Consider the following 26,556-nt stretch of genomic DNA (forward strand, 5'->3'; position numbering starts at 1 on the left):
CCCTGCACCAGCAGTGCAGACATCAGGAGCTCCTCCACTCCTAGCAGCAGGGCTGGAAGGGACCTCTGAGGTCTTTCTGTGATTCTGGTGATTCTGTGATTTTCACCCAGCTACCTTCAAAGCTCATCTTGCCCAACCCCACTCTCACCCTGGAGACATCTCAGCTCGCTCAGGGCCTCATCAAGTTTGACCTTGAATCTTTCAAGGGATGGGGCCTCAAGCACCTCCCTGAGCAACCTGGCCCCCCACAGTAAAGAGCTTCTTCCTCATGTCCAAGCTCAGTCTCCCCACCTCTCAGCAAGAGACCCCCCCTACCCAGAAGGTGTCTGACACTTTAATGTGTGGTGCTGCCTCCTGGGAAGATGAACTGCAGTGTCTGGACTGAATGAAAGGCAATTTCTCCAAGCCCAAGGTGCAGGCACACTGTGCAGCTCACACCTCATCTGGCAATTTCCTCTTTAGTTTCCCTTGCCCCAGCCCACAGAGAAGCAAGGCAACAATTTCAGGCCAGGACAACAGCATCCCTGCCCTGCTAGGGCAGCTGAGGTGACATTTCCTACCATGCCCCACCACTCTTCCTCCCCCAGTGCTGAGGAGAGGACCACAGCTGGCTGCAAACCTCTCTGCCTGCCAGTTTCCTTCAGTGTATGTCTACAGCACAAACCCACAGGGCAACAACAATTCACCTTCTGGCTTGGGTTTGGTTTTCCTCACCCACTGTTTACCAGCTCTAAGTTGGGTTGGTTTTGGTTTGGGTTTTTCTTAAGAGGCACTGAGTTTGTTTGTCTTCCCTTGCCTACACAAGCAGTGATTTGTTCTGACTCTGGCTGCTGCAAGGACACAAAGTGAGCACTGAGCTAGGAGCACTTTGTTAGGGGAGGGCTGCTCAGGGGCCTTGGCTCAAACAACACAAGCACTCAGGCAGGGAGTGAGTGCACAGATTTACCTGCAGGTGCTACCCCAAACAGGGTGTTAAAAACCAACAACAAACAAACAAAGCCAAGAGAATTCTCAGCCTTCATTCCTGCCTGCCTCTGTGGTCACACCTCAAAGCCTTGAGAGGTGCAGTGTGCTGCAGTCCTGCCTCTCTGCATCACACCAGAGCACTGCTCCTTCAGCCAGCTGTCCACAGGGGTTTGCTGTAGCAACTCTGCCCCTGTGCTCAGCACTGCTCAGGCCACACCTGGAGTCCTGTGGCCAGTTCTGGGCTCCTCAGGTTAAGAAGGACATTGAGAGACTTGAAGGTGTCCAGAGAAGGGCAAGAAAGCTGGGGAGGGGTCTGGAGCACAGCCCTGGGAGGAGAGGCTGAGGGAGCTGGGGTTGCTTAGCCTGGAGAAGAGGAGGCTCAGGGGAGACCTTCTTGCTCTCTCCAGCTCCCTGAAGGGAGGTTGTAGCCAGCTGGGGGTTGGTCTCTTCTCCCAGGCACCCAGCACCAGAACAAGAGGCCACAGTCTCAAGCTGTGCCAGGGGAGGTTTAGGCTGGAGGTGAGGAGAAAGTTCTTCCCAGAGAGAGTTGTTGGCCATTGGGATGTGCTGCCCAGGGAGGTGGTGGAGTCCCCATCCCTGGAGGTGTTTAAGAGGGGATGGGATGTGGCCCAGCACAGCTGACAGGAAAACCAAAACAGAGCTGCAAATATAGAACAGAACAGAATAGAACAGAACAGACCAGGTTGGAAGAGACCTTTGAGATCATCCAGTCCAACCTCTCACCCAGCACCATCTGATCAACCAAACCATGGCACCAAGCACCTCATCCAGTCTCTTCCTACACACCTCCAGGGATGGGGACTCCACCACCTCCCTGGGCAGCACATCCCAAGGGCCAATCTCTCTTTCTGTGAAGAACTCCTTCCTAGCACCCAGCCTGAAAGCCTCAGGGCTGGGAGGCCGAACCTGAGGGCAGCTGCGCTGACCCCAGCTGGGAAGTCTCCTCCATAGGCACAGGGAATCCGCTCTCAGGTGGAGCAGTGACTCGCTTCCCCCCTCAAAACCCAAGCCTTTCCAGAGTGCTGATGAGGTTGCACCACACTTACCCCCCAGCAGGAGCCCAGCAGAGATCCCTTTCAAACACTGGGACCTCGGTGTGGTGCGGGCAGCCCAGCAGGAGCCGATAGATGTAGGTCCTGGAGAGCGCCGCGAAGCGCGCGTGGAAGTCGCCGGCCACTCGGTGAGCCTTCAGAACGCTGCCAGGGGAGGACAGAAAGGTCAAGCACCAATTCAACAGCTTCTGCCTGCTCACCACAACGATGGGAGCCCAAACATGCACTGGATTCTTTGACAAGCTGCACTTACAATTCACTCAGTCTCTCCTCTCAGCCCCTGACCAACCCGGGACCCAAGGATTTGCACCTCCGGCCTGCCACAGGCAAGCAGCAGGCAGCAGGAGAGCCTTGGCACCACCCCTGCCACCAGCTACACAATGCAACTGACTTGGGGTCAGTCTGGAGAAGAGGAGGCTGAGGGGAGACCTCATTGCTATCTACAACTCTCTGAAAGGAGGTTGGAGGGAGGTGGAGGTTGGGCTCTTCTCCCTGGTGATAGAATGAGAGGCAATGGCCTCAGGGTGCACCAGGGGAGGAGGTTCAGGTTGGAGATTAGGAAACAATTCTTGACTGAAAGAGTGCTCAGGCACTGGAACAGGCTGCCCAGGGGGCTGGGGGAGCCACCATCCCTGGAGGTGTTCAGGAAACGTGTGGCCATGGCACTGTGGGAGATGGTTTAGTGGCCATGGTGGTGTTGGGTGCACAGTGGGACCCAATGACCTTGGAAGGCAATTCTGTGGCTCTAGCAACACACTTTGGGGACACTCCCACCATCACAAGAGGCTAATGACCACCCAGTCCCTCAGCTGAGGCCGTGCCAGCTGCTGGTGTGCCCTTTGCTCCCCAGAAACACCAAAGCCCTCACCCAGCCCAGCAGATGGTATTGTGTATCTGGCTGTAGTGTGTCCCCAGCTGAGAGGCAGCTCCTTCCCCAGAGCAAGCAGGCTCCATCCCCAGCTGAGGAGCACACCTTGGCAATGCTGTGTCCTCCTGCTGTTGCACAACCATGGTCCCAACCACCGGTGGGAAGGACTCCCTCAGCGAGCTCCCCCTGTGCTCACCCTCAGAGGCAGCTCTGCAGCTCACTGTAGCAGATGGAGATGTTTGAAACTAGGTCACCTCCCTCCCACCTCCCCCCACAGCCTCCAAGACAAAGAGGACTTTGCTGCAGCAAGGCAGAGGGAGGTGCAAGCCTCCATCACCTCGAGGGGGTCTGTCAGGAGGCTGCCTGCAGGAGCCCTCCTGGGCACCCCCACATCTCGAGTGGGCAGGACATGCCTTTGGGGAATGCTCCTCTCTGCTTCCCAAGGAGCAGCTTTCCAGGCAGCTGAGCTCCTCTGTTTCCTTCTGCAAGCAACAGGGGGAAATTGCCTTGTTTCCCCAAGCCAGTGCCACCTCTGCCATCACAGACAGACAGCTTGGTAGCCAGCAGGGAGAGCACAAGGGTCTGGCAAGGGAGCAACCAGAGCTTCCCTGTGGCTCTGCAGCTCCCCCAAAGCCTTGGTGCTGATGTGAGTGTGTGAGCAGCACTTTTTGACTGCCTCTGATCTTCCCTTGTCCCAGAGGAGTGACACCCCCCCCCACACTCTCCTGCAGGCAGCACACAGCAAGGGATCACTGCTGCACAGGCAGGTGCTGGCTGCTTCACAGGGCACCTCTCCTCAGAGGGCAGCTGTGCTCCTGCTGGGTGCCTTCCTGCCTTTAGAGCCTGACACAATGAAGAGAAGGGAGCCAGGGCAGCCAAAACCAACATGTGTGATGCTGTTTGGGAGCAGGCAATGGACAGAGCTATTTATTTACTTTCCAAAGGTTGGTGCTTGGGGATTTCTGCCAGCTCAAGTGCCTCTGGCTCACATCCCTCCACTGGCAAGGCTCAGACCACAGAAGGAGAAATTAAAGCTGAGCCACAGGCCTCCACAAAGATTTGCAATAACAAACCCAGGAGATTGCTCCCCTGCCATAAACCCTCAGCAGAAATACAAACTACATCCTCCAGGCCTGCAGGGGAGCCTGGAGACAGGACCTCCAGCCTCTTCCAAACACACCACCAGAACTATGGCATCTATTTCCCTCCCTCTGCAGGCCTGCAGGAGCATTTCAGCTGCCTTCAGCTCCTCTTGCAAAGGCTGATGTGATTTCTCTCAGAGAAGCATCCTTCCACTCCCTTTCATAGAGGCAGAGTTTCAGAGGAGCCTATTTGTGCCCACATCAACCTTCCCCCTGCCTCTCCCAGCAGATGCAATTGCTACCAGAGGCTCTTCCTAGCTAAGAGTTGTCTTTCAAGCATTTATTCCACCTCAAGCCTTGTTAAGATCCCACTCCCTGGAAAATAAAAGACCCACAGCATTCTCTGCCTGAACCTCAGAGGAGGTTGAAGGGTTGGGGGTGTGTGGAAACAAAGCCTGAGGAGATCTAACTAGGAGTGCCAGTGTCCAAACAGGAACACATCCTGCAGAAGAACATTTTCCACTCTCCAGTGCCATCAGAAAGCAAATGTCAGTTTGCAGGAGGTGGGAGGAATCCTGGCTGCTGTCACTCAGTTTTTTCCCTGTGTGCTTACAACAGTGCAATCAGAAATAGGTGGTGTGGAGCCTCCTGTAGCACCCCTCCTTGCCTCAGGGACAGCAAAGCCTCCCTAAAGCCACCCCCAGCCATCAAATACCCTCTGATCTTCGTGGACAAGGCCCCTTCAAACATGCTTTGCCAATCCAAAAGACAGATCAGTTGACAGAAGAGACTCATCCTGCTACAAAGGAGGTTATTATTGCTGGTGGTACAGTCAGCCAGCTTGGAATCTTGTCCCCCTTCCAAGCCCTATCAACAATAATGTGTTCTCACAAAGATCCCTCTCTCCATCACCCCCTGCTTGCAACCACATGAAAGTGCTGAGCTTTCTCTCCAGCATTAGGAGAGAATTCTTCTTGGCCAAGTAATATCCAGAGAGGGAGGGGATGGCTGCTGAACACACTCAGACTCATGCCCATCACCAAGCTCCTTAATGGAAAGCAGCTGAACCATTTTCCAAAGGCTCAGCCTGAGGGAGGAAGGAGAAGCAGGGCTGACTGCACCCTGATAAGCTCCAGCTCTACCTGGTCAGGGCTGTGCTGCACTGTGTCAGCAGACAGCACCTCCTGCTACCTGCCACATCCCACAGCACCTCCTGCTACCTGCCACATCCCACAGCACCTCCTGCTACCTGCCACATCCCACAGCACCTCCTGCTACCTGCCACATCCCACAGCACCTCCTGCTACCTGCCACATCCCACAGCACCTCCTGCTACCTGCCACATCCCACAGCACCTCCTGCTACCTGCCACATCCCACAGCACCTCCTGCTACCTGCCACATCCCACAGCACCTCCTGCCACCTGCCACATCCCACAGCACCTCCTGCTACCTGCCACATCCCACAGCACCTCCTGCTACCTGCCACATCCCAGTCTGGGACAAAAACCTCTTCCCCTCAGCAACACCACACTGCTGTCTCCTCTTGGAGATGCTCTCTAACAGAAGGCTTTCTTCAGCAGCAATCCTGTTGGCCCCTGGACTGAGCAGCCAGGGATCACACAGCCAGCTGCAACTATCTGTATGACTCCCAGTGCTGAAAGGGGCAGGGTGACAGCAGCAGTTTCAGCTCTCTAGGACAACTTCCTCCCATTAAAGCCAGACATGACAAGTTCCAAGCCTAAGCTCAGGGGAGGAAGGCTGAGTGACACATGGAACAGATTGATTATTGCAGTGGTAGCCTCTGGCTGTTAAAATCAGCTACTTCTGACTCCCAAACAACTGCTTTCATCTCTTCAAGGAGGAAATCAAAGCTGTGACCTGCTTCATGTTCCCTGGTGCTGCTAGAACATCCAGAAAGGGTTTGACTTCCAGAGTGCAGAGATCTGACCCAATTTTCAGGCTGAGCAACCACCACCACCACCACCAACCCCCTGCAGAAGTCAAAATGTGTTTCAGGTTTTTTTTTCCCCTTTCAGACACAGCAGTCTGAAAAGAAATCATCTCCAGCCCCAGCCCTCAGCAGCCTCATGAGACTCCTCACACATGACAAAGAAGGTGAAAGCTGTCCAGGGACAGCCTAACTCACAGATGTTAGGCATGCCACTTAGCCAGCTTGAGAGAGGGATGTGCTTTGTGTCCTGGCCTCTCACTGCAAGGGGAATCCAAAAGGCCACTGGAAGAACTGGATTGATCCTGGGCTGTATCAGGAGAAGTGTGGCTAGCAGGGCAAGGGAGGTGATCCTCCCCCTCTACTCAGCCCTGGTGAGACCCCACCTGGAGTACTGTGTCCAGTTCTGGAGCCCCTATGGCAAGAGGGATGTGGAGGTGCTGGAAGGTGTCCAGAGAAGGGCCACAAGGATGAGCAGAGGGCTGGAGCACCTCTCCTATGAGGACAGACTGAAGGAGTTGGGGCTGTTCAGTCTGCAGAAGAGAAGGCTCCGAGGTGACTTCATTGTGGCCTTCCAGGATCTGAAGGGGGCTACAGGAAGGCTGGGGAAGGACTTCTCAGGATCTCAGGTAGTGACAGGACTAGGGGGAATGGAATGAAGCTGGAGGTGGGGAGATTCAGGCTGGAGGTGAGGAGGAGGTTCTTCACCAGGACAGTGGTGAAACCCTGGAATGGGTTGTCCAGGGAGGTGGTTGAGGCCCCGTCCCTGGGGGTGTTTAAGAGCAGGCTGGATGAGGCTCTGTCCAGCCTGATCTAGTGTGGGGTGTCCCTGCCCATGGCAGGGGGGCTGGAACTAGATGATCCTTGTGGCCCCTTCCAACCCTGAATGAAACTATGAAACACAAAACTGCCAGTCCTGTGCTATCAGGCTCATACTCAGCCTCAGGTTTGGGATGCACAACCTGCCTTGTTAGTGGCTGGCTGTCAGTGGGCTGGGTGGCAAAAGCAGTGAATCAGCCTTTGCTTTGCTCTCACCCACTGTGAAGCCTCTGCTCCATCAGGGCTGCAAACTGCTAAACCACAGTTTTGCAAACTAAGGTGGTGGGGGGGAGTGAGAACCTTCCCTTCTGGATCCCTGGGGACTGACAGCCAGGCATTGCTAATGACAGCCACATTCCACAGCCAGCCCCAAGCAGTGCACCAGCCACCTCCTGCTGCCCTTAGGCTGAGCTCACCCACTCTGAGATCTCTCCAGAGGGTCTTGTTGGGGGGGGACAGAAACAGCTGAGCTAATGTGGACAGTCAGAAGATGTTGAGGATCAAAGGGGAAAAGCAGCCTGGCCTTGGGCTGTCAGAGGAAGTGTAAACATCCTGGGAAAAGGTTGGGTAAAACAAGATAACAAACAGCCACTCACAGGGACTATGTGACTCCAGCACTAAGGTCTCCCAGTGCCTTCCTGCCCTCCTTCCTGAGCTCAGATTCCAACGATTTTACTTCCTCTTCCCCTCCATGCTCTGATGGCTCCCCCGGTGTTTGTTCGGAGGTGAAAGAGCACAGCTGGCTGAGACAGCTGCTGCAGCTTCTGCTCTGCTCACTCACCACGAGTCCCATGGAATGGAAATGCAAAGCACCAGGGACAAACAACTGCAGAAACGCTGCAGACCCCAGCCCTGGGGCCAGGAGAGCCACAGGCACCAACTGCTTCATCCTTTTGCACACACACACAGGTGAGAGGCAGCACTGCAGCTAAGGTTTGGCTAATTCAATAAACAGAGGAGGGGAAAAAAAGGGGAGTTGGAGAATTGAGCAGCTTAGAATATTAATACATTAATGTTCTGGCTTGTGTGTGGAACCAGAGCCACCCAAGTGGATTCAGCACTTACATGGTGACCCCAATCTCTCCCCACTCTAGGGGTTCCAGCATAGATGATCCCCTAACAATGGTGGTGGAGCAAGATTGAACTTTAATGTGGCAAGGGGCTGGTAGCAGCAGGAATGCACATGTGCAAGGCAGTAGTCTGCCAACAGGAGGAAAAGTCTTGTGAGTGAAGAGGCTGCAACCCCAAAAGGAGGAGGCAGCATCCCCCCAAAAGGAGAAGGCAGCAGTAGGGTCTTGCAGATGGGAAGAGTTTCTTGGCTGACAGGTATCAGATCGCTGCTGCATTTCCTCCTCCCTCCAACAAGGGCAAAAGACAAGGCCCTGCCTAGTCTCCAACTCACCTGATGGGCTCAGGTTTCAGGTGGTGGTTAAGGCCATGGATGAGCTGTTTCTCACTGAAAGCAGGTTTCCCAGGCGGCCTCTGGATGTCGAGGTGAGCAGCGTTGCAGAGCGCGTGGACGCCGGCGTCCGTCCGGCTGGAGATGTGGAACTTGATGGGAACAGCTGGCTTCAGCTTCTCTGCTGCCTTCTGAAAGCCAACACCAGATGGATTCAGGAAGAGTGGCCTCAGTTCTGAGGAAACAGCATCCCTCACCTTGCTAGCCAGGTCTCCTTGGTGCTCACCCAGAGCAGTCAGTGGGAGCTCTACTGCAGGCTGCACAGCAAGGGACAGAGAGAAGCCTGTTTGGGGGACTGCTCCCACAACCGGTGGCTTCTCAGGACCTTTTGTCCTGGAATCTTCAAGCTTCAGGACCTTTTGTCCTGGAATCCCCTCAGTCAGAACAGCCCAAAGTGCCATGTGAGCTTCCTTACACCTACAGAACACGACTTGAGCAGAAAGATTCTGGGCTCTCAGGAACGTAGCCCTTAAAAGGCACTGGGAGGCAAGGGGGAAAAGGAGACTGAGCTGCAGGGGAAGGGCTGGGAAACAGAACAAAAATGACCCTAGCTTTTTCCTCTTCCTAATCCTCCTATCTGGAGTTCACATGTGGTTACAATTAACAATGAAAAATCTTTATTTATCACCCTGAAGCAGACAGAAATGAAATCAGTTTTTGCAGCAGACCTTGGCTTGTGCCTCAGCATTTTGTCTCCAAGCATGGGGCTGCCTTTAACGGCAAAGATAGGTTTGGGTCTTGCAGGCTCCTCCCTTCCTCCACCCTCTTTCTCCCCCTCCTTTCTCATCAGGCAGAAAGCAGACAGAGGGAACATAGTTAAGTGGAGGTAGAGGGAGAGAGAGACCAGGAGAGAACATGGAAAACATCCTCCTCTCCCCTTATGGGCTTGGAGAAGTTTGGATGCAGCACTCCTTTGGATCCCTTTTCAATGCCTGCCTCTGACCTAAGCTGGATAGTAAGAACACTGCTGAGGTCTCTCTTCTGCCAGCAGGAATTGGGCTCTTTGGGAGAGCAGACTGGAAAGGAAGAGAGGATTGCTGGCTCCAAAGCAAAGCTGGTTGCTCCCCCTGCTCAGCCCAGCCCCTGAATCCAGAAGGTGCAGGGCTGACCGACAGGTTCAACAAATGGTATGTCCACAGCTGCCCTGCTCCAGTGCAGTTTTGTCCCAGGTACACCTCCCTGGAGGCATGACTGATGTGCTGGGCATCCAAGGAGGAATGTGACCACCATCAACTACAAATCTCAGCTGGTGACAGGGGGAGATCTTTGTGGATTCCTCCTCCAGCCTAAGAGGCATGCAGCTGATAATACACTGCTGCCTCCAGCTTTGAGCATTTCATTCATATCTCCTCCCAATTAATCACCTTCAAGAGAGAATTTCTGGGCTGCTGGACTCCTTTGCAGGCAATTCAGCACTGACTTCTTCACCTATGCAAATGCCCCCTGTCTGTACCACCCAGATGGCCTCTGAGCCTACAGGCAGCTGATGGCTGCCTCCTCTGGTTCCTGTGCACTTGGCTCTGTCGGTATCACCCACACTGCACTTCAGAAGAGAGACACTAGTCACGTTTAGTAATTGCTTGGATAGCACCCAGTTTTCCTTGCCCTTTCAGAAAGAAAACCCCAAGCCCCTAAAAGCAGCAGGCCTTTCATCAGAGGAACTCCAAAAGCTTTACTGCCATGACTCCAGATCCCTGCCCTGCTGGCTATCAAGCACGGATTCCTGCAGGGGAAACCGAGGCACTTAACCCGTGGGCACCCGGCTATAAAGCAAGAGAGAAGACACAGGAATGAAGGCGCTGGGATGTCCTGCCTTGTGCTCAGAGTTCACAGGTCTCTGCTCCCTTCTTTGAGCACACAAATCTCCTCCTCTTCAGCAGGTGTTGCAAACACTGAGCTCTTGGCTTGGCACCTGCTGGAGGAGCCTTTGATGGAGCCAGATCTCATCTGATTTCGTTTAGCCTTTACTTCCCAAGTCAGAGCCTTTCCAGACAACCCTGTTCCTGGAGCAGCAACAGGCATCCCAGGGTGTTTATATCTCCTAACAGCCTGCATACCAGCAAGGCAGGGGAAAGCTTTACTTGCATTTAGTGGCCCTGCTCTGCTAACAGGTTTCATTCACTTAAGCACTTCCACATTTCCAATCACGCTGAAGTTTCCACTGCTGTGTGCCAGAACGATATGGATCCACATTCCAGGTTGCTATTACTGCTCACAGTTCTCACCCTCAGCAACTGCTGGAGAGGCAGGATGAAGAACAGGCCCATTTAATGTATGCCACCTATGGAGGGGGGGAAGCAAAAGTTCATTCATTCCTCTCCCTCAAATCGAAATCAATTAACAGCAAGATGAAAAACAAAAGCCTCCAAGCTACTCAGCCATCTCCAGAGCACAAAAGCAGCTGTGGAATCAGTTGTGGATGGGTGCACTCAAGAGAAACTGTGCAGGCTGGACAGATGGGCAGAATCCAACAGGATGAGATTGAACACATCCAAGTGCTGGGCTCTGCACATTGGCCACAACAACCCCAGGCAGTGCTTCAGGCTGGGGTCAGAGTGGCTGAGAGCAGCCAGGCAGAGAGGGACCTGGGGGTGCTGGTTAATGGTAGGCTGAACATGAGCCTGCAGTGTGCCCAGGTGGCCAAGAAGGCCAAGGGCATCCTGGCCTGCATCATGAACAGTGTGGCCAGCAGGAGCAGGGAGGTCATTCTGTCCCTGTACACTGCACTGGTTAGGCCACACCTTGAGTCCTGTGTCCAGTTCTGGGCTCCTCAGGTCAGGAAGGAGGTTGACTTGCTGGAAGGTGTCCAGAGAAGGGCAACGAAGTTGGTGAGAGGTCTGGAGCACAGCCCTGGGAGGAGAGGCTGAGGGAGCTGGGGTTGCTTAGCCTGGAGAAGAGGAGGCTCAGGGGAGACCTTCTTGCTCTCTCCAACTCCCTGAAGGGAGGTTGTAGCCAGCTGGGGGTTGGTCTCTTCTCCCAGGTAAGCAGCACCAGAACAAGAGGATACAGTCTCAAGCTGTGCCAGGGGAGGTTTAGGCTGGAGGTTAGGAAGAAATTCTACACAGAGAGAGTGATTGCCCATTGGAATGGGCTGCCTGGGGAGGTGGTGGAGTCACCATTCCTGGAGGCGTTTAGGAGGAGCCTTGATAGGGTGCTTGGTTGCATGGTTTAGTTGATCAGGTGGTGTTGGATGATAGGTTGGACATGATGATCTCTGAGGTCTCTTCCAACCTGGTTTATTCTATTAGGAATGGTTTTTGGGGGGGTAAAAACAAAGTGCCTGTTTCTCTTCCCCAGCAGCTGGATGGCTTTACTGGTTTCACCATGCCCAACTGGGGCTAGCTGCACAGAGCACAAAGGATTGCACTGCGTGGCCAGGGATGCTGCAGGACTTGCAAGGTGCTGTGTCCTACTAAACAGTAGCTTGCAAGCCTCTGGTTGCAGGTCAGCACAGCCTCACCGACTCCCTGGGTGCTGTATCAACTGAAACCAATTAAAAATCTAACTCCTTTGGAGTGGAAGAGACAAAAGAGGAAGTGAAAGCCAGGGAGGGAAAAGCTGAGGAAGTGGCTTCTGCTAGGAGAAAGGCTTTCCAAAGCCACCTCCCATGCCACTGAAAACATTGTCCAAACAGGGGTTGAACATGAGGATACCATGAGGGTAGTGGAATAGTGAAGTAGTTGAAGCTCCATGCCTGAAGACATTCAAGTTCAGGCTCTACAAGGCTCTGGGCAACCTGATCTAGTTGAGGATACCCCTGCTGACTGCAGGCAGCTTGGACTAGATGACTTTTGGAGGTCCCTTCCAACCCAGACCATTCCATGAGTCTATGACAAATCTCTTGGCTCCTTTTTCTTTCTCTCTTTTGGGTTTTTATTTCTGGGAGGAGAGGAGAGGTGAGGGAGGAGAGGTGAGGGAGGAGGTTGCACCAAAGCTGCCTTGCATGGGAAGGAGTTTTCTCTCCTCTCCTACTCCCCCTTTTCCTTCCATGAGGAATATCATCTGGCCTTAGCATAAGGCTTGCTGGCCAAAACAGAGCCTTCTGTGGGGCAGAAGAGTTTTGGGCAGCATTCACCAGCACAATGGGAAACAGCACACTCAGGAGATGGTTCAAACCTAAACCTGAGAGGGAACTTCCATTCTGGGTATCCTAGCAGGCCCTGCATGTGCTGCTTGTCAGCACAAGCAACAGCCACTCCCTTTAGGACAGGGTGCTGCAGAGGAGACCTTCCTTTCCAGAGGGCCATTTGTAAGAACTGAGACTAGAGCACAGAGTCCTGCATCTTCTGAGCTTCCAAAGGGACCTGGAGAGAGCCAAGTGACTGGACTCACACATCCCCATCTGGGAAGCAAGGGCTGGAATTTTGTTTTGGACTCCTGACTAGCAAGCTGGGCTTCCAAGAGCTGCAAGGCAAAAACATTGCCTCCCAAGGAGGAAACAAAATGTTGTCTGCAAAGCTTACCCCCCTCAAAGATGTAATTAGAAACTCCTCCTAATACCTACATCTGTCCCCAAACTGCAACAAGTCTCCATTTCCTCCAGGCAGTCCCAGGGCTCTGAGGGCTATAAAGGCTTCTGTGCTCTGTCTGATGGCTTTACAGTGACAAAGGCTTACAGAGAAGCCTTCTGCTCAGCCCCAGCGCAGCAGCTCCACACCGAGGGCTGCAGCACAGACTCACCAACCAGTCCATTACACTTTTAATGACACAGTTGTTGAAACACAAGGTCTACACCTAGCAGGTTATTTCCTTGCCTGTAACTCCAAACAAATGTCTGCACATATTTACAACACAATGAGGATCTCGTTACAGAGTTAATTTTGCCCTTGCCTTCAGTTGCCTTTCCTGGCTTGGGGAAGCTGTGAAGTTCAGGGCTGCAGAGCAGTGGAGGAAGGAAGATAAATTCCTACAGGGCCCAGAAGTTTTCTATTAAAGCTGCTTCAAGCCTTCCCATGTGGTTCCAATAGACACAGCCCTGCTCAGCAGTGCCCAGCATCAATACCACCACATGAAAGCAAAGCACATAGCCCAGAACTGGCCTGCAAAGTGCTGATACTGGGAAAAGACAACACCAAATAAGTTTATCTTTTTCTAGTCCCCCCCCCCCCCCACTTCCCCCCTCCTCTTCTTCCATCACCCATCCTACCCACTCTCCTGTGAAAACAAAAGTCACTTGGATAATGCAAAACAACTGCTGGGCTCACCCAAAGGCCGGCGCCTGGGGCTGAGCCGCTGGATGGTTCGGAGGATGAGATAAATGAGACGCAGAGTCCTTTGGGGCTCTTCTTTCAAGGTCTGCACAATATTTATACACTTTCTCCATCTCAGGCAAGAAGCCATGCAAATACACCCTGAGAGCTCTTACACAAGCCATAATTCATCACACTTTCCTCCTGCAGGAACTCTCACCCTCACCCAGTAACCAAGGCACAGAGCGGAAACGTCTTGGCCACAGCCGCGGAGTGGCTGGGTGGGACAGCGAGTCTGCTCCCAGGCCAGCTCTTCAGCAGCTCTGCTCCTTCACAGCACCAGCACTGGAGCTTACACAGAGCACAAACACACAAAAAAAAGACCCATGAGGTCAGGCTCCACAAGGCTCTGAGCAACTTGGGAAGTCCCTGCTCACTGCAAGGGGCTTGGGCTAGACGATGACCTTTGGAGGTCCCTTCCAACCCAAACCGCTCTGTGATTCTATGACTCTAAACTGCTGCACTTTGTGACCTCAGGTTTAGACAGTGTGACCCAAAAATGAGAAGCAAGTAACAAAAAGATTGGTTATTAAGCCCTGGACATGACCTGAGGCGACCAGTTGCAACCCCTTCAACAAGCTCTTACCTGCTAAAGAGGCCCAAAACTCATCTTGAGCTACGCAATGCTCTGAAGAACAGGAGAGAGAGCTAACACAGCCTCCTTTTGCTCCCTGCCCTGCACAGGAGGAGGGGATTCACCAGCACTCCTCAAATCAATGCAGCTCTGCAGCAGCTTGTGATTAAATTACAGCTGGCTTACACAGACACCCAGGTGTGCTGAGCATCGACTCTACGCAGGTGATCCATTTTCTACCCACTGGGGTAACAGGGAATCTTCTGCACTCCTGTTGCACACTCACCCCAAGCCCAAACAGTACCAGGGTGCTGAAATCCATTGCTACATCCTGAGGGATTCCTGGGAGCAGTGCAGGAACAACAATGAGGGCAGGATCGTACCTTTTCCCCTTTGCATGTTAGAAGAACTCCAGAAGAATGGAAATGGACATTTCCCCCCACACACACACACACTTTGGAACAATGGACATCCTGTTGTGCTTTGCTCTGGAAATGTCCATCAGAGCCATCCTCTTCCAGCATTTTTAAATCCATGAAGGACTCAGACATGAGCTAAAAGCAGCTGAAACCTGCTCAGAACTGAAGCAGTTGAGAATGAGTGGCGACAAAGCCATAACTGCTCATGAAGTTCACCTGTCTGAGCACCTTCAGGTGGGCCTGAAGCAGAGGCTCAGGTCTACCAGAAAGCTCTGAGGCATTCTCAGGCACTGAGAATCATAGTTTTGGGCTCTGAATGCCTCAGATTCAAGTCTCATTTTTATCATTTAAGCCTCATCTTTATCAGCATCTTAGTGCCTTTGACTTCACCCTGACCTATTTTCCTCACCTGCACGAAGCACTTTGGGCTGCTTTGAATATCACAGTGCCACACTGAGTGCAATCTAAAGACAGTATTTATCCTGGACAATATCTGCAGCTCAAGAGTGTGACCCTGCAAGCTGCATCTGACTGACAATTAGCATTGGCAAAGACCTACCTCCAAATAATTCTGAACTCCAACTGTGGCCTGATCGCTGGAAGTCTCCATAACTCCGCTGCAGAGGAGAACAAATACAACAGTTACTGAGGTGTGTCAAGAGCCAAGGGCTTGACACAGAGTCCCCCCCTCACATCCAGAAGTTCATAGGGGGCATTCATCAAACTGTTTGCTACTGAGTGGCATGGATATCATCACAGAACTAGCAGGGACCAACCACTTTGATGAATGGACAAGAAAAGAGATGCAGCAGGTGTCTGAGAGAGGCTGGAAGTCTCTGCTGGACAGATGGGCAGAATCCAACGGCATGAGATTGAACACATCCAAGTGCTGGGCTCTGCACACTGGCCACAACAACCCCAGGCAGTGCTGCAGGCTGGGGGCAGAGTGGCTGGAGAGCAGCCAGGCAGAGAGGGACCTGGGGGTGCTGGTTGATGGTAGGCTGAACATGAGCCTGCAGTGTGCCCAGGCAGCCAAGAGGGCCAATGGCATCCTGGCCTGCATCAGGAACAGTGTGGCCAGCAGGAGCAGGGAGGTCATTCTGCCCCTGTACACTGCACTGGTTAGACCACACCTCAAGTCCTGTGTCCAGTTCTGGGCCCCTCAGTTTAGGAAGGAGGTTGACTTGCTGCAACGAGTCCAGAGAAGAGCAACAAAGTTGGTAAGGGGCTTGGAGCACAGCCCTGTGAGGAGAGGCTGAGGGAGCTGGGGTTGCTCAGCCTGGAGGAGACTCAGGGGTGACCTTATCACTCTCTACAACTCTCTGAAGGGAGGTTGTAGACAGGCGGATGTTGGTCTCTTCTCCCAGGCAGCCAGCACCAGAACAAGAGGACACAGTCTCAGGCTGCACCAGGGGAGGTTCAGGTTGGATGTTAGGAAGAAGTTCTACACAGAGAGAGTGATTGCCCATTGGAATGGGCTCCCCAGGGAGGTGGTGGAGTCGCCGTCATTGAAGGTGTTCAGGAGGAGACTTGCTGGGGTGCTTGGTGCCATGGGTTAGCTGTTTGGGTGGGTTGGATTGGTTGATGGGTTGGACACGATGATCTTGAAGGTCTCTTCCAACCTGGTTTGGTTTATTCTAATAAAGTTTTATCCTAATAAAGTCACCCTTAACATGTTACTCTCTGGACTAGCCCTGCAAGTGGAGGCTGATGGGAAGACAGAAGAGTTTGCAGATAAAACTATTCCAGGGTCAGGAGCTGATTGCCAGTTCCAGGCCCCTGACTTGCAAGCTGTGTGGGTGTCATAAAGGGACTAAAAGATGTGAAGATGGCTTGTGATAAGCTTCCTTTTCCACTGTGGCAGTCACAGCCACTCACAGAAGCTGTTGAAGTGTAGAAAGAGAGATCCTGAGGCTAAACCCAACCCACCTGTAACTGCTCCCAGTAATTTAGGTCAGTACCCACAGTGACACAGACCGTGCTCTGCAAGAGAACTGTGGGTTTTGGCATGTGATGGTATTATTCTGTCAAATCCTCATGGAGATAGGCACCATTCCATGCACTGCAGCTGCCCAAGCTCTCCCACACACTTGTTGGTTGCCTGCTTTTTAATGTAAACAAGCACAGCTACACATGTGGGATGCTTAAAGCCTGGGGAAACCCAACCTCAATTATCCTCCTGCAGGACTCTCTGCCCACAGAACTCTTCACCTGCACCTCTTGAGCAGCACAGGAATCTGAAACACTGAGAAATGGCCTCGCCACTGGGCGCCCAACAAACCACAGCAGGAAACCTGCCCTCTCCCCCCAGCCTGAGGCCACAAGCTTGCTGCCTTCCCTGCCCTGTCAGGTTTCCTTCTTTGCCCATTTAGAGTAGAACAGAATAGAAATAGAAATTAACCAGGCTGGAAGAGACCTCTGAGGTCATCAAGTCCAACCTGTCACCCAACACCATCTACTCAACTAAACCATGGCACCAAGCACCTCATCCAGTCTCTTCCTGAACACCTCCAGGGATGGGGACTCCACACCTCCCTGGGCAGCACATCCCAAGGGCCAATCTCTCTGTCTGGGAAGAACTTCTTCCTAACAACCAGCCTAAACCTCCCCTGGCACAGCTTGAGACTGTGGCCTCTTGTTCTGGTGCTGGTTGCCTGGGAGAAGAGACCAACCTCTGCCTGGCTACAGCCTCGCTTCAGGTAGTTGTAGAGAGCAAGAAGGTCTCCCCTGAGCCTCCTCTTCTCCAGGCTAAGCAACCCCAGCTCCCTCAGCCTCTCCTCCCAGGGCTGTGCTCCAGACCCCTCCCCAGCTTTGTTGCCCTTCTCTGGACACCTTCCAGCAGCTCAACATCTTTCCTAAACTGAGGAGCCCAGAACTGGACACAGGACTCAAGGTGTGGCCTGAGCAGTGCTGAGCACAGGGCAGGATGAGCTCCCTGCTCCTGGCCACACCATTTAACGCATTTCCTGCCCAAACCAAGCCCTTCCCAACGCTTCGAGGCAACACCAGCAGAAAGCAAAGTCCAGCTCCTTGCCACCAACTCCGCGAGGGATTTACCCTCGCCAACCGCCCTGCACTGCCCATCCTCTCCCCAGGCACCTCCTTGCCTCTCCCCCATCCCCTCCCGCGGAGAGCTCCCACCGGGGGCTGCCGCAGCCCCTGCCCTGCTCTCCAGCTGCGGCTACGACACCTACCTATATTTAGTGCCAAAGTACTGAAAGAACACTAGGTACCGGCTCGGGGCAGAAACCATCTCTGCTGCCCACAGCCCCACGCAGGGCTGAGGCTCTCGGTCCGGCTCCGCTCAGCGCCGCCGCAACCGCGGCCGGGGGGGAACCGACGGAGCGCCGGGTGGGGGTGAAGGGGGAACCGACGGAGCGCCGGGGTGGGGGTGAAGGGGGAACCGGCGGAGCGCCGGGGCCGACCGAGCAGCCTTCCCGCCCCGTTGCACGGAGCAGGGCCAGGCTCCGCTTCCCCCGGCCGGCTCCGCCTGCTTCCGCCGCCGCCGCCGCCGCCGCCGCGCCGGGGGGGCGCCCGGGGCCGGGACGTGGTGGTGGCCGCGGCGGGGCCTGCCGGGGCGTGCTGGGGCGGGGAGCTCGGCAGCTTCAGACGGAGCGTGTCGGGCCGCAGCTCCGGGCTCGCCGGAGCCTGGCTGCCTTCCCCGGCGGGGCCGGAGGGCTGCGGGGGAGGCGAAGTGCAGCCCCGCGCAGGGCTGCTGCCCGCAGGCTCGGGCACGGGCGGCTCGCTGCCCGCTTGGTCCTGACGGCTCTCCTGTCCCTGTGGCACCTCGTGCTGCGTAGGGTTCCCCCCGCTTTGCCTGGAGTGACTGAAGGTGACCCCGGTGATGGAACAGTCCCCCTCTCGAAGCTGTGCTTCCCTTCCTTTCACCTCCCTGAAAGGAGTATCGCACAGTATCACAGTATCACTTAGGTTGGAAAGGACCTCGAGGATCATCGAGTCCAACCCATCAACACAGACCCCATGACTAGACCATGGCACCAAGTGCCACGTCCAATCTCCCCTTGAATGCCTCCTGGGTCGATGACTCAACCACCTCCCTGGGCAACCCGTTCCAATGAAGAATTGGAAGAGGAGGTGGGGGTGAGGCGGGTGTTGGTCTCCTCTCCCTAAGAACAAGCGGTAGGATGAGGGGAAACGGCACCAAGGGGGATTTAGGTTGGATATTAGTTGAAGTTTCTTCACTGAAAGGGCTCTCAAACTCCAGAACAAGCTCCCCAGGGAGGTGGCTGAATCCCCATCCCTGGAGGTGTTTGAAAGAGGCAAAGATCATAGAACTGTCAGGGCTGGAAGGGACCTCAAGGCTCAGCCAGTTCCAACCCCCCTGCCATGGGCAGGGACACCTCACACCACAGCAGGCTGCTCACAGCCACCTCCAGCCTGGCTGCAAACACCTCAAGGGATGAGGCTTCCACCACCTCCCTGGGCAATGTGATGTGATGCCAAGTTTTAGCACCAGCTTTGGTAGAACTAGAGAGTGGTTGGACCTGATGATCTTCAAGGTCTTTTCCAACCAAAAATGTTTCTGGCATCCTAAGTTTTACTGCAAGGGAGCCTTCTTTTGGCAAGTGGCTTTGTTTGCCTTTCAGTCTGCCCTTAGAAACCACCGGAGCTGGACTTGCAGTGCCTGCTTGTCAATTTCTAATGGAAATTGACTCCCTCCTCTAGTCCGAGCAGGGTTGCCTCCTGAAGTCAGACAGCACGTCAAAAAATCATGACTCAAAATGCCAGAGCAGGAATGGAGCTCCTACAGATAAAGGTTTAGGCAACCAGAGGCTTGCAGGATGAGACCCAGGCCGTGGAACTTGAACTCTGCTGTGTTTTGAGTTACTTCTGAGCGTGGGTTTGTTGACTTTCAGCCTGGAGAAGAGGAGGCTCAGGGGTGATCTCACTGCCCTCAACAACTACCTGAAAGGTGGTTGTAGCCAGGTGGGGCTTGGTCTCTTCTCCCAGGCACCCAGCACCAGAACAAGAGGCCACAGTCTCAATCTGTGCCAGGGGAGGTTTAGGCTGGAGATGAGGAAAAAGTTCTTCACTGAGAGAGTCATTGGCCATTGGAATGGGCTGCCCAGGGAGGTGGTGGAGTCCCCATCCCTGGAGGTGTTCAAGAGGAGACTGGATGTGACACTTGGTGCCATGGTCTAGTCATGAGGTCTGTGGTGACAGGTTGGACTCGATGATCCTCAAGGCCTCTTCCAACCTCGGTGATACTGGGAGTTAAAGGCTCTGATGTTCCCACCCTGCAGTGAACCTACCCTGTGCAAAACTGCTCCTGGCTGTGCCAGCATCCATGGCAAAGCCCCCCCCAAAAAAAACCAGCACAGGCATTTCAGGCGAGCCTGAGTTCATCTCTTTCAGCCTGCCTGTGAAAAGATGTGTGCAGGCTACCACTTGCTGAGGGTAAATGACAGCCCCAGGGACAGAAATAGCCTGAAATAATGATAATAAACAAAGGCTGCAGATGTTCCTCAGGACTGTGCTCTGTATTTAAGAGGAAAAAAATCAAAACACACCCATCTTTATTCATAACCTTCCTGAAATACTGAACTGCAATAGCTGGATGCTTAAAGCCAGCAGAAACAACCACCCAACTCATTAGCAAAACAGGGAGAGCAAGAGGGGGGGGGGGAGGGGAAAAACCAATCCCTGCCCCCCCAAAATACAGATCTGTGATCTGTTTTGAATGGAAAAATCCAACTGGCTTTCAGCTCACACAATGGCATCCAGACTCCATTATAATGAAAGTGATGAATCTCTGCTTTAAAGAGGATGGTAATTTCTAATCCCTGAGCTTGCACACACACGCACACACAGAGGCAGAAACAGCCACGTGTTCTCATCTGTGCTGGGAGAACCAAAGAAAACCCCAAGTGGTAGTGATTTGGCCTTCAGGTTGCCCAGGGAGGTGGTGGAAGCCTCCTGCCTGGAGGTGTTTGCAGCCAGGCTGGAGGTGGCTGTGAGCAACCTGCTGTGGTGTGAGGTGTCCCTGCCCATGGCAGGGGGTTGGGACTGGCTGAGCTTTGAGGTCCCTTCCAACCCTGACAATTCTATCATGCCACATAAAAGAGAGGCCACAAGAGGTCAGCTTGCCCTTTCTCCTAGACAGAGGTGAGCAGCAGGGCTGATTCCTTTTCCTGCCCTGCACAGAATGCTCCAGCACCTGATCACTGTGTTGAGTAACTCAGAATTTGCTCACACCTGACTAGGTGATTCAACTAGAGGGGTTGGGCTGGACGGGCTTCAGAGGCTGGACATGTCTCATAGATTCATGGAATGGTTTAGGTTGGAAGGGACCTAAAAGCTCAGCCAGTTCCAACCCCCCCTGCCACGGGCAGGGGCACCTCACACCAGCCCAAGTTGCTCAAGGCTTCATCCAACCAGATCTTTGGTTGGAAGAGACCTTTGAGATCATCTAGTCAAACCTTCAACCCAGCACTGCAAGGTCTCATTTCACCATGGTTCAGTTGACACCAAGGCCTCATTATGATGTTTTGTCACGGATGCAGGGGGCTCTTCTGGCTTGGTTTTAGTTTGAATCCCCATTGCACAGGATGCATTTTAAAACATGGGGATTCACACTTCATAGAATCATAGAATCAACCAGGTTGGATAAGGCCTCAGGGATCACCAAGCCCAAGCTGTCACCCAACACCTCCTGACAACTAAACCATGGCTCCAAGTGCCACATCCAATCCCCTCTTGAACACCTCCAGGGATGGGGACTCCACCACCTCCCTGGGCAGAATATTCCAGTGGCCAATTCCTCCTTCTGGGAAGAACTTTCTCCTCACCTCCAGCCTAAACCTCCCCTGGCACAGCTTGAGACTGTGTCCTCTTGTTCTGGTGCTGCTTGCCTGGGAGAAGAGACCAACCCCCACCTGGCTACAACCTCCTTTCAGGAGAGCAAGAAGGTCTCCCCTGAGCCTCCTCTTCTCCAAGCTAAGCCAACCCCAGCTCCCTCAGCCTCTCCTCCCAGGGCTGTGCTCCAGACCCCTCCCCAGCTTTGTTGCCCTTCTCTGGACACCTTCCAGCATCTCAATGCCCTTCTTAAACTGAGGAGCCCAGAACTGGACACAGGACTCAATGTGTGGCCTAACCAGTGCAGAGTACAGGGCAGAATGACCTCCCTGCTCCTGCTGGCCACACTGTTCCTGATCCAGACCAGGATGCCCTTGGCCTTTTTGGCCACCTGGCTGTTGCAGTATATTGTAGTATTGCTCGGGGTGCTTACAACAACTGTACTACAACACCTGGGCACGCTGCTGGCTCTTGTTCATCCGGCTGTCAACCAGTAGCTCCTTCAGGCCCTTCTCTCAGTCTCAAGTCAGGCTCAAGGCTTGCAGTGGGTGATGCACTTTGTGCTGCCCTTGGTCGGGTGGAGGATCAGAACTAAGCCCACCATAATTAACCTCATTTCCCCAGCGCCGCGTCCCGCAGCGGCCGGGCTCTGCTCAGCCAGCCCCCCGAGCCCAGATGCCTTCCTTCCTCGGGTGATTAGAGCGGCTCAGAGGAGTCCCTGCAGCTGTACTGCAGGGCTGATGGCAGCAGCAAATCCACTGGGTACAGAAAATTAAAAACTAGATTAAGCACTAACAGGATTGATGCCAATCCTTTTGACACTGCCGGGATGGAATCCCCACTCTGCATCATCCTGGGCAGGTTGGGTTGGGGGTTTTTGTTGTTTCCCCCCCTCGACACCCACCCCCAGCAGTGTACATAAGTTGGTGACAGCCCTACGGGCAACTGCACCTCCAGCTCATTGCTCAACCACACAGGGAATGAGCCTGAGCTGGTACGCAAGGTGGTGGCCGCTGTCACAGCCCTGCTTCAAATGGGGCTCCTGAGGAGCCACCTCACAGCGTCACAGATTGGAAGGGCTTGGAAGGGACCTCTGGAGATCAGCTGGTCCAGTCCCCTCCCTGCCAAAGCGGGATCACCCAGAGTAAACCACACAGGAGCACATCCAGGCAGGTTTTGGGATGCCTCTAGAGATGGAGACTCCACAAGCTCTCTGGGCAGCCTGGTCCACTGCTCTGCCGCACTCAAAGCGAAGAGTTTTTTCCCTTATGTTGACATGGTTTGTGTCCACTGCCCCTTGTCCTGTCACTGGACACCACTGCAAAGAGTCTGGCCCCGTCCTCCTGACACCCACCCTTTAGCTATTGATCAGATCCCCTCTCAGCCTGCTCTTTTCCAGGCTCGACAGCCCCGTGTCCCTCAGCCTCTCCTCACAAGGCAGCCCTTCCAGTCCGCTCAGCATCCCAGTGTCCCTCCTCTCACCCAAAGCAGCAGAAATCGAGTGCACGGGAGAGGAAGGAAATCACCATTCCCAGCCCACCGGACCTCTGCGAGGGCACCGACCCGTCCACCGGCACTGCCCGCCCGCTCGGCGACAGCCCGGCACGGGTGACCGGGGGGTGCGAGGGCTCCGCTGCCCTACCCTCCTTTCCAGCCCGCGGGCCGCCCCGCTCTGGGTCCGAGCCAGCCCCGGCCCTTCGCGCCGCGGGGCGGCGGCGTTCGGCTGCTCTCGGCTGCTGTCGCAGGGCGGCGGCGGGCGGCGTTCGGCTGCTGGCGGAGGGCGGCGGCGGGCGGCGTTCGGCTGCTGGCGGAGGGCGGCGGCGGGCGGCGTTCGGCTGCTGGCGGAGGGCGGCGGCGGGCGGCGGGCGCTGGTCCCCGCCGAGGCGGCGGACGCGTGTGCGGCGGGCGCGGGGGGCGGGCGCTCGGCCGCGCGTCCTTGGCTGCCGGCGGGCGATGCGATTCCTCCGCTGATCGCGCCGCGGGCTCAACCGGCAGGATGACGGTGGAGTTCGAGGAGTGCATCAAGGACTCGCCCCGGTTCCGGTAAGCGCCCCGCCGCTCGTCGTCCCCCCCCCTTCCTTCGCTATTCCCACCCCGCAACCCCAGCGGGGACTCCGCTCCGCTTAATCGCTTTCGGCGGCGGGGGGCCGCGGGTGAGCCGTAAGGAAGGGGGGGAAACGGGACGGGCCCTACCGGCCGCACCGGTGGGTGAAGGAAGGGCCGGGGATACCGGGAGCCGACTCTGGCGACAGCCCGGCCCCGCCACTCGCCCCGGGTGGGTGCCGGGGCAGCCGGCGGGCTTGCAGGCGTTGCCCTCTCCGGTACCGCATCCTGCCCTTTCTCGGCCGGTTGCTCCGCTCGGTTCGGACGCTTTGCAAATGAATAATTGCTAATGGTAGCGGCCAGCGCTGGATCCCGTTGGTAACTGGGTGAACTGGGCTCTCGCCCCGTGGGGAATCGGCTGGACCGTGCTGATTGCAAGCGCCTGAGGAGCCAGCGCTAAGAAACCGACGAGTCAGTTTCCATGCAGGCACATTCCCGGCTCTCGGAGGAGGCTGGATTCTTTTTTCCTAAGCGGTCTTAAAGGAATCTGGGCTATGACAACAAAGACTCGGGCTTGGCTGCGCTGCATTGAGAGCAGAAATGCCCAGGGCTGGAGCGGAGCCGCCGCACTCCGCTCCAGATGCTCCATTGTGCCAGCAGCATCCTGCCTAGGTGTGGGGATGGGCTGGGATGATGTTCCTGATGCTCCAAAGGGAAGAGCAGAGCTTCCATAGCTAACAGTCTCCCGCTGCGTTCAGTGCTGTGCCTGGAGGAGGACAGAGGGAAGGAAAGACAATAGTCTGCAGAAGCAAGTCGGTTGGCTGTGCGTGTGCAGGGGAAGGAGTTGGAGCGGGGTCTTCCCTTCCCTGCAGGCGTTTCTCGTGGCTCTTTCTGCAAACCTTTGTGTTCATCGGACAGGGGAGTCTGCATTTTCCTTTAAGTGCATTTAAAAATAATTCCTTGGCATGCAAGATTGACAGGCAGGGCTGCAGTGGCCTGAGCTGCCTCTGCTCCCCACAGCTTTGTGTCATTTTTGTCTAGGTGGCTGTGTGGCTGTGCGCTCCCGTAGGCGACACCAATACCTGGGCAAGTGCATCTCCTTTATCCCTCCGGCTGGGGAGGTGTGGGGCTGGGGAAGGGCTCTTCCTCCACGCGTTTTGAGTTGCACCGTAAGGTCCTGCTCGCTCTGGTTCCAGAGCTGGTTCCCGACGTGTAATGGACAGTGTCATGTGAGATGACAGCCTGGGCTTATTCGTGTGCCTGGCTGGCCCTGGAATCATGGGAGTTTTGCATCAGGAGGGGGGAAGAAGAAGTTAGATGCGCGGGCAGGTTCGCAGAGGGTAGGAACCTCCTGCTTTACAGCTCAGCTCGATTAGCAGCAATTAGGATTTCTGCCTCCCCCCTCCCTCCCTCCCTCCCCTGTCGTTGTAGCCTTGCTGTGCTGCAGAGCGTGTGAGCTGCTCAGTGCATCCTTCCAGAGCAGTGACTTCACTGGCCAGATGTCTCATTCCACATGGCAGTGACCATTTTCCTGGTGACGTCAAGATTGATTGATATGTTTATTTATTTATTTTGCCTTTGCTCCCTCTGTGTGTGTGTGTGTGTGAGTGTGTGTGTGGGCTTCAGGCCAAGTTTCTTAGCATGCAGGCAACATCATTCTGCTCTGTCTGCTCCATCCATAAAAACAAAACAGCTCTCAGAGCGCTGTGTTGGACCTTTATCAAAAGCCAGTTCTTTAAAGCAGGGAATTATGAACTATTTCCCAAAGGGCCAGACACAGTCTGCCTGTTACAAGGGAGAACATGAGGTTAGGCTGGAGAAATAAGCCTTCATCATTCAGGAGGGCTAAAATACATACAGCAGAGGGGGGATAAATGTAAACTATGAACACCTCAAACAGTGAGAAAATGCTGGCATTAGCAGGCCCTGTGGCCAAAAAGGGAAAGAGAACAAAATAGGATTCCTTAGGCTTTCTCAAAGGGCACAGAGTTTAACCTCCTTCTAGGCTTTGCTTTCTCCCAACTCCTTCATGAGTCTTCCCTGTTACAGTTCTTTGTTTGCAATCATAGTATCATAGGATCATAGTAACAGTCAGCCAGGGGTGGAAGGGACCACAAGGATCATCTAGTTCCAGCCCCCCTGCCATGGGCAGGGACACCCCACACTAGATCAGCCTGGCCAGAGCCTCAGCCAGCCTGGCCTTAAACACCTCCAGGGACAGAGCCCCAACCACCTCCCTGGACAACCCAGTCCAGGGCTTCACCACTCTCATGGTGATGAACTTCCTCCTCACATCCAGCCTGAATCTCCCCACCTCCAGCTTCATTCCATTCCCCCTAGTCCTATCACTGCCTGAGATCCTGAGCAGTCCCTCCCCAGCCTTCCTGGAGCCCCCTTCAGATCCTGGAAGGCCACAATGAGGTCACCTGGGAGCCTTCTCTTCTGCAGACTGAACAGCCCCAACTCCTTCAGTCTGTGCTCACAGCAGAGCAGCTCCAGCCCTCTGCTCATCCTCCTGGCCCTGCTCTGGACACCTTCCAGCACCTCCAGATCCCTCTTGCCATAGGGGCTCCAGAACTGGAGGCAGTACTCCAGGTGGGGTCCTCCCCAGAGCTGAGCAGAGGGGGAGAATCACCTCCCTTGCCCTGCTGGCCACACTTCTCCCTGCTGCAGCCCAGGATCTGATTGGCAATACAGGAGAATCCTTAGATGCCTTGTAAGGAGCAGGATTTCTTCCTCAGTGTGTGGCTGAGATGCTCCCTCACATGTCCCTAGGATCTTACAACTGTTGAAAGACATAAAATGTCACACAAGCTGAACTGCATGCAGAAAAATCTAGCTGAAGATGAGGTGAGAGAAGGTAGGGTGTAATCCACTTTCTCAACAGAGACTGAGACAGCTCCTCTCCATGTGAAACATCCGTGGAAGAGGCAAACAGTTTAATCCAGCTTCCCCATGCCCTTCCCTTAGCTAGGAATCACCTTCCTTGTCCCCCTGGCACCCACTGCTTGCACAGACCCCCACTGCCCTTCCCAGTGAACCCATGGGCTACAGTTGCCTTATTCTCTGAGCTGATCAAGTTGTTTTGCTGTTTGTTGCACACAGGGAGAACCTAAAACCCCTCCACAAATATTCCACAGTGTGGTGGGTTTAGGTGGTTAATGCTGGGGGGAGAAATTTCAACCCACCACACACAGCAGTAAATAAATCAGCAAGCATCCTGTAATAAGGCTACCAG

At 54.5% G+C, this 26,556-nt stretch overlaps 2 protein-coding genes across 2 annotated transcripts in view; one reads left to right on the forward strand and one right to left on the reverse strand.

Moving 5' to 3' along the window:
- The window catches only part of PUSL1 (pseudouridine synthase like 1), a 31,539-nt gene extending 13,592 nt beyond the window's left edge, over window positions 1-17,947 (reverse strand). Inside the window, exons 1-4 of the mRNA XM_068158274.1 lie at window positions 17,654-17,947; window positions 15,019-15,076; window positions 8,161-8,348; window positions 2,034-2,183 (exon numbers count right to left, since the gene is read on the reverse strand). Of these exons, the coding sequence (XP_068014375.1) occupies window positions 2,034-2,183; window positions 8,161-8,348; window positions 15,019-15,076; window positions 17,654-17,712 (455 nt within the window). The 5' untranslated portion in view covers window positions 17,713-17,947. The remainder of the gene's footprint in view (window positions 1-2,033; window positions 2,184-8,160; window positions 8,349-15,018; window positions 15,077-17,653) is intronic.
- Window positions 17,948-23,157: 5,210 nt separating this feature from the next.
- The window catches only part of ACAP3 (ArfGAP with coiled-coil, ankyrin repeat and PH domains 3), a 111,688-nt gene continuing 108,289 nt past the window's right edge, over window positions 23,158-26,556 (forward strand). Inside the window, exon 1 of the mRNA XM_068158290.1 lies at window positions 23,158-23,318. Coding sequence (XP_068014391.1) covers window positions 23,272-23,318 — 47 coding nt within the window. The 5' untranslated portion in view covers window positions 23,158-23,271. The remainder of the gene's footprint in view (window positions 23,319-26,556) is intronic.

This window comes from Melanerpes formicivorus, unplaced genomic scaffold, assembly GCF_026170545.1.
Source record: "Melanerpes formicivorus ecotype bairdi unplaced genomic scaffold, bMelFor1.0.p_v2 SCAF_39, whole genome shotgun sequence".
NCBI lineage: Eukaryota > Metazoa > Chordata > Aves > Piciformes > Picidae > Melanerpes > Melanerpes formicivorus.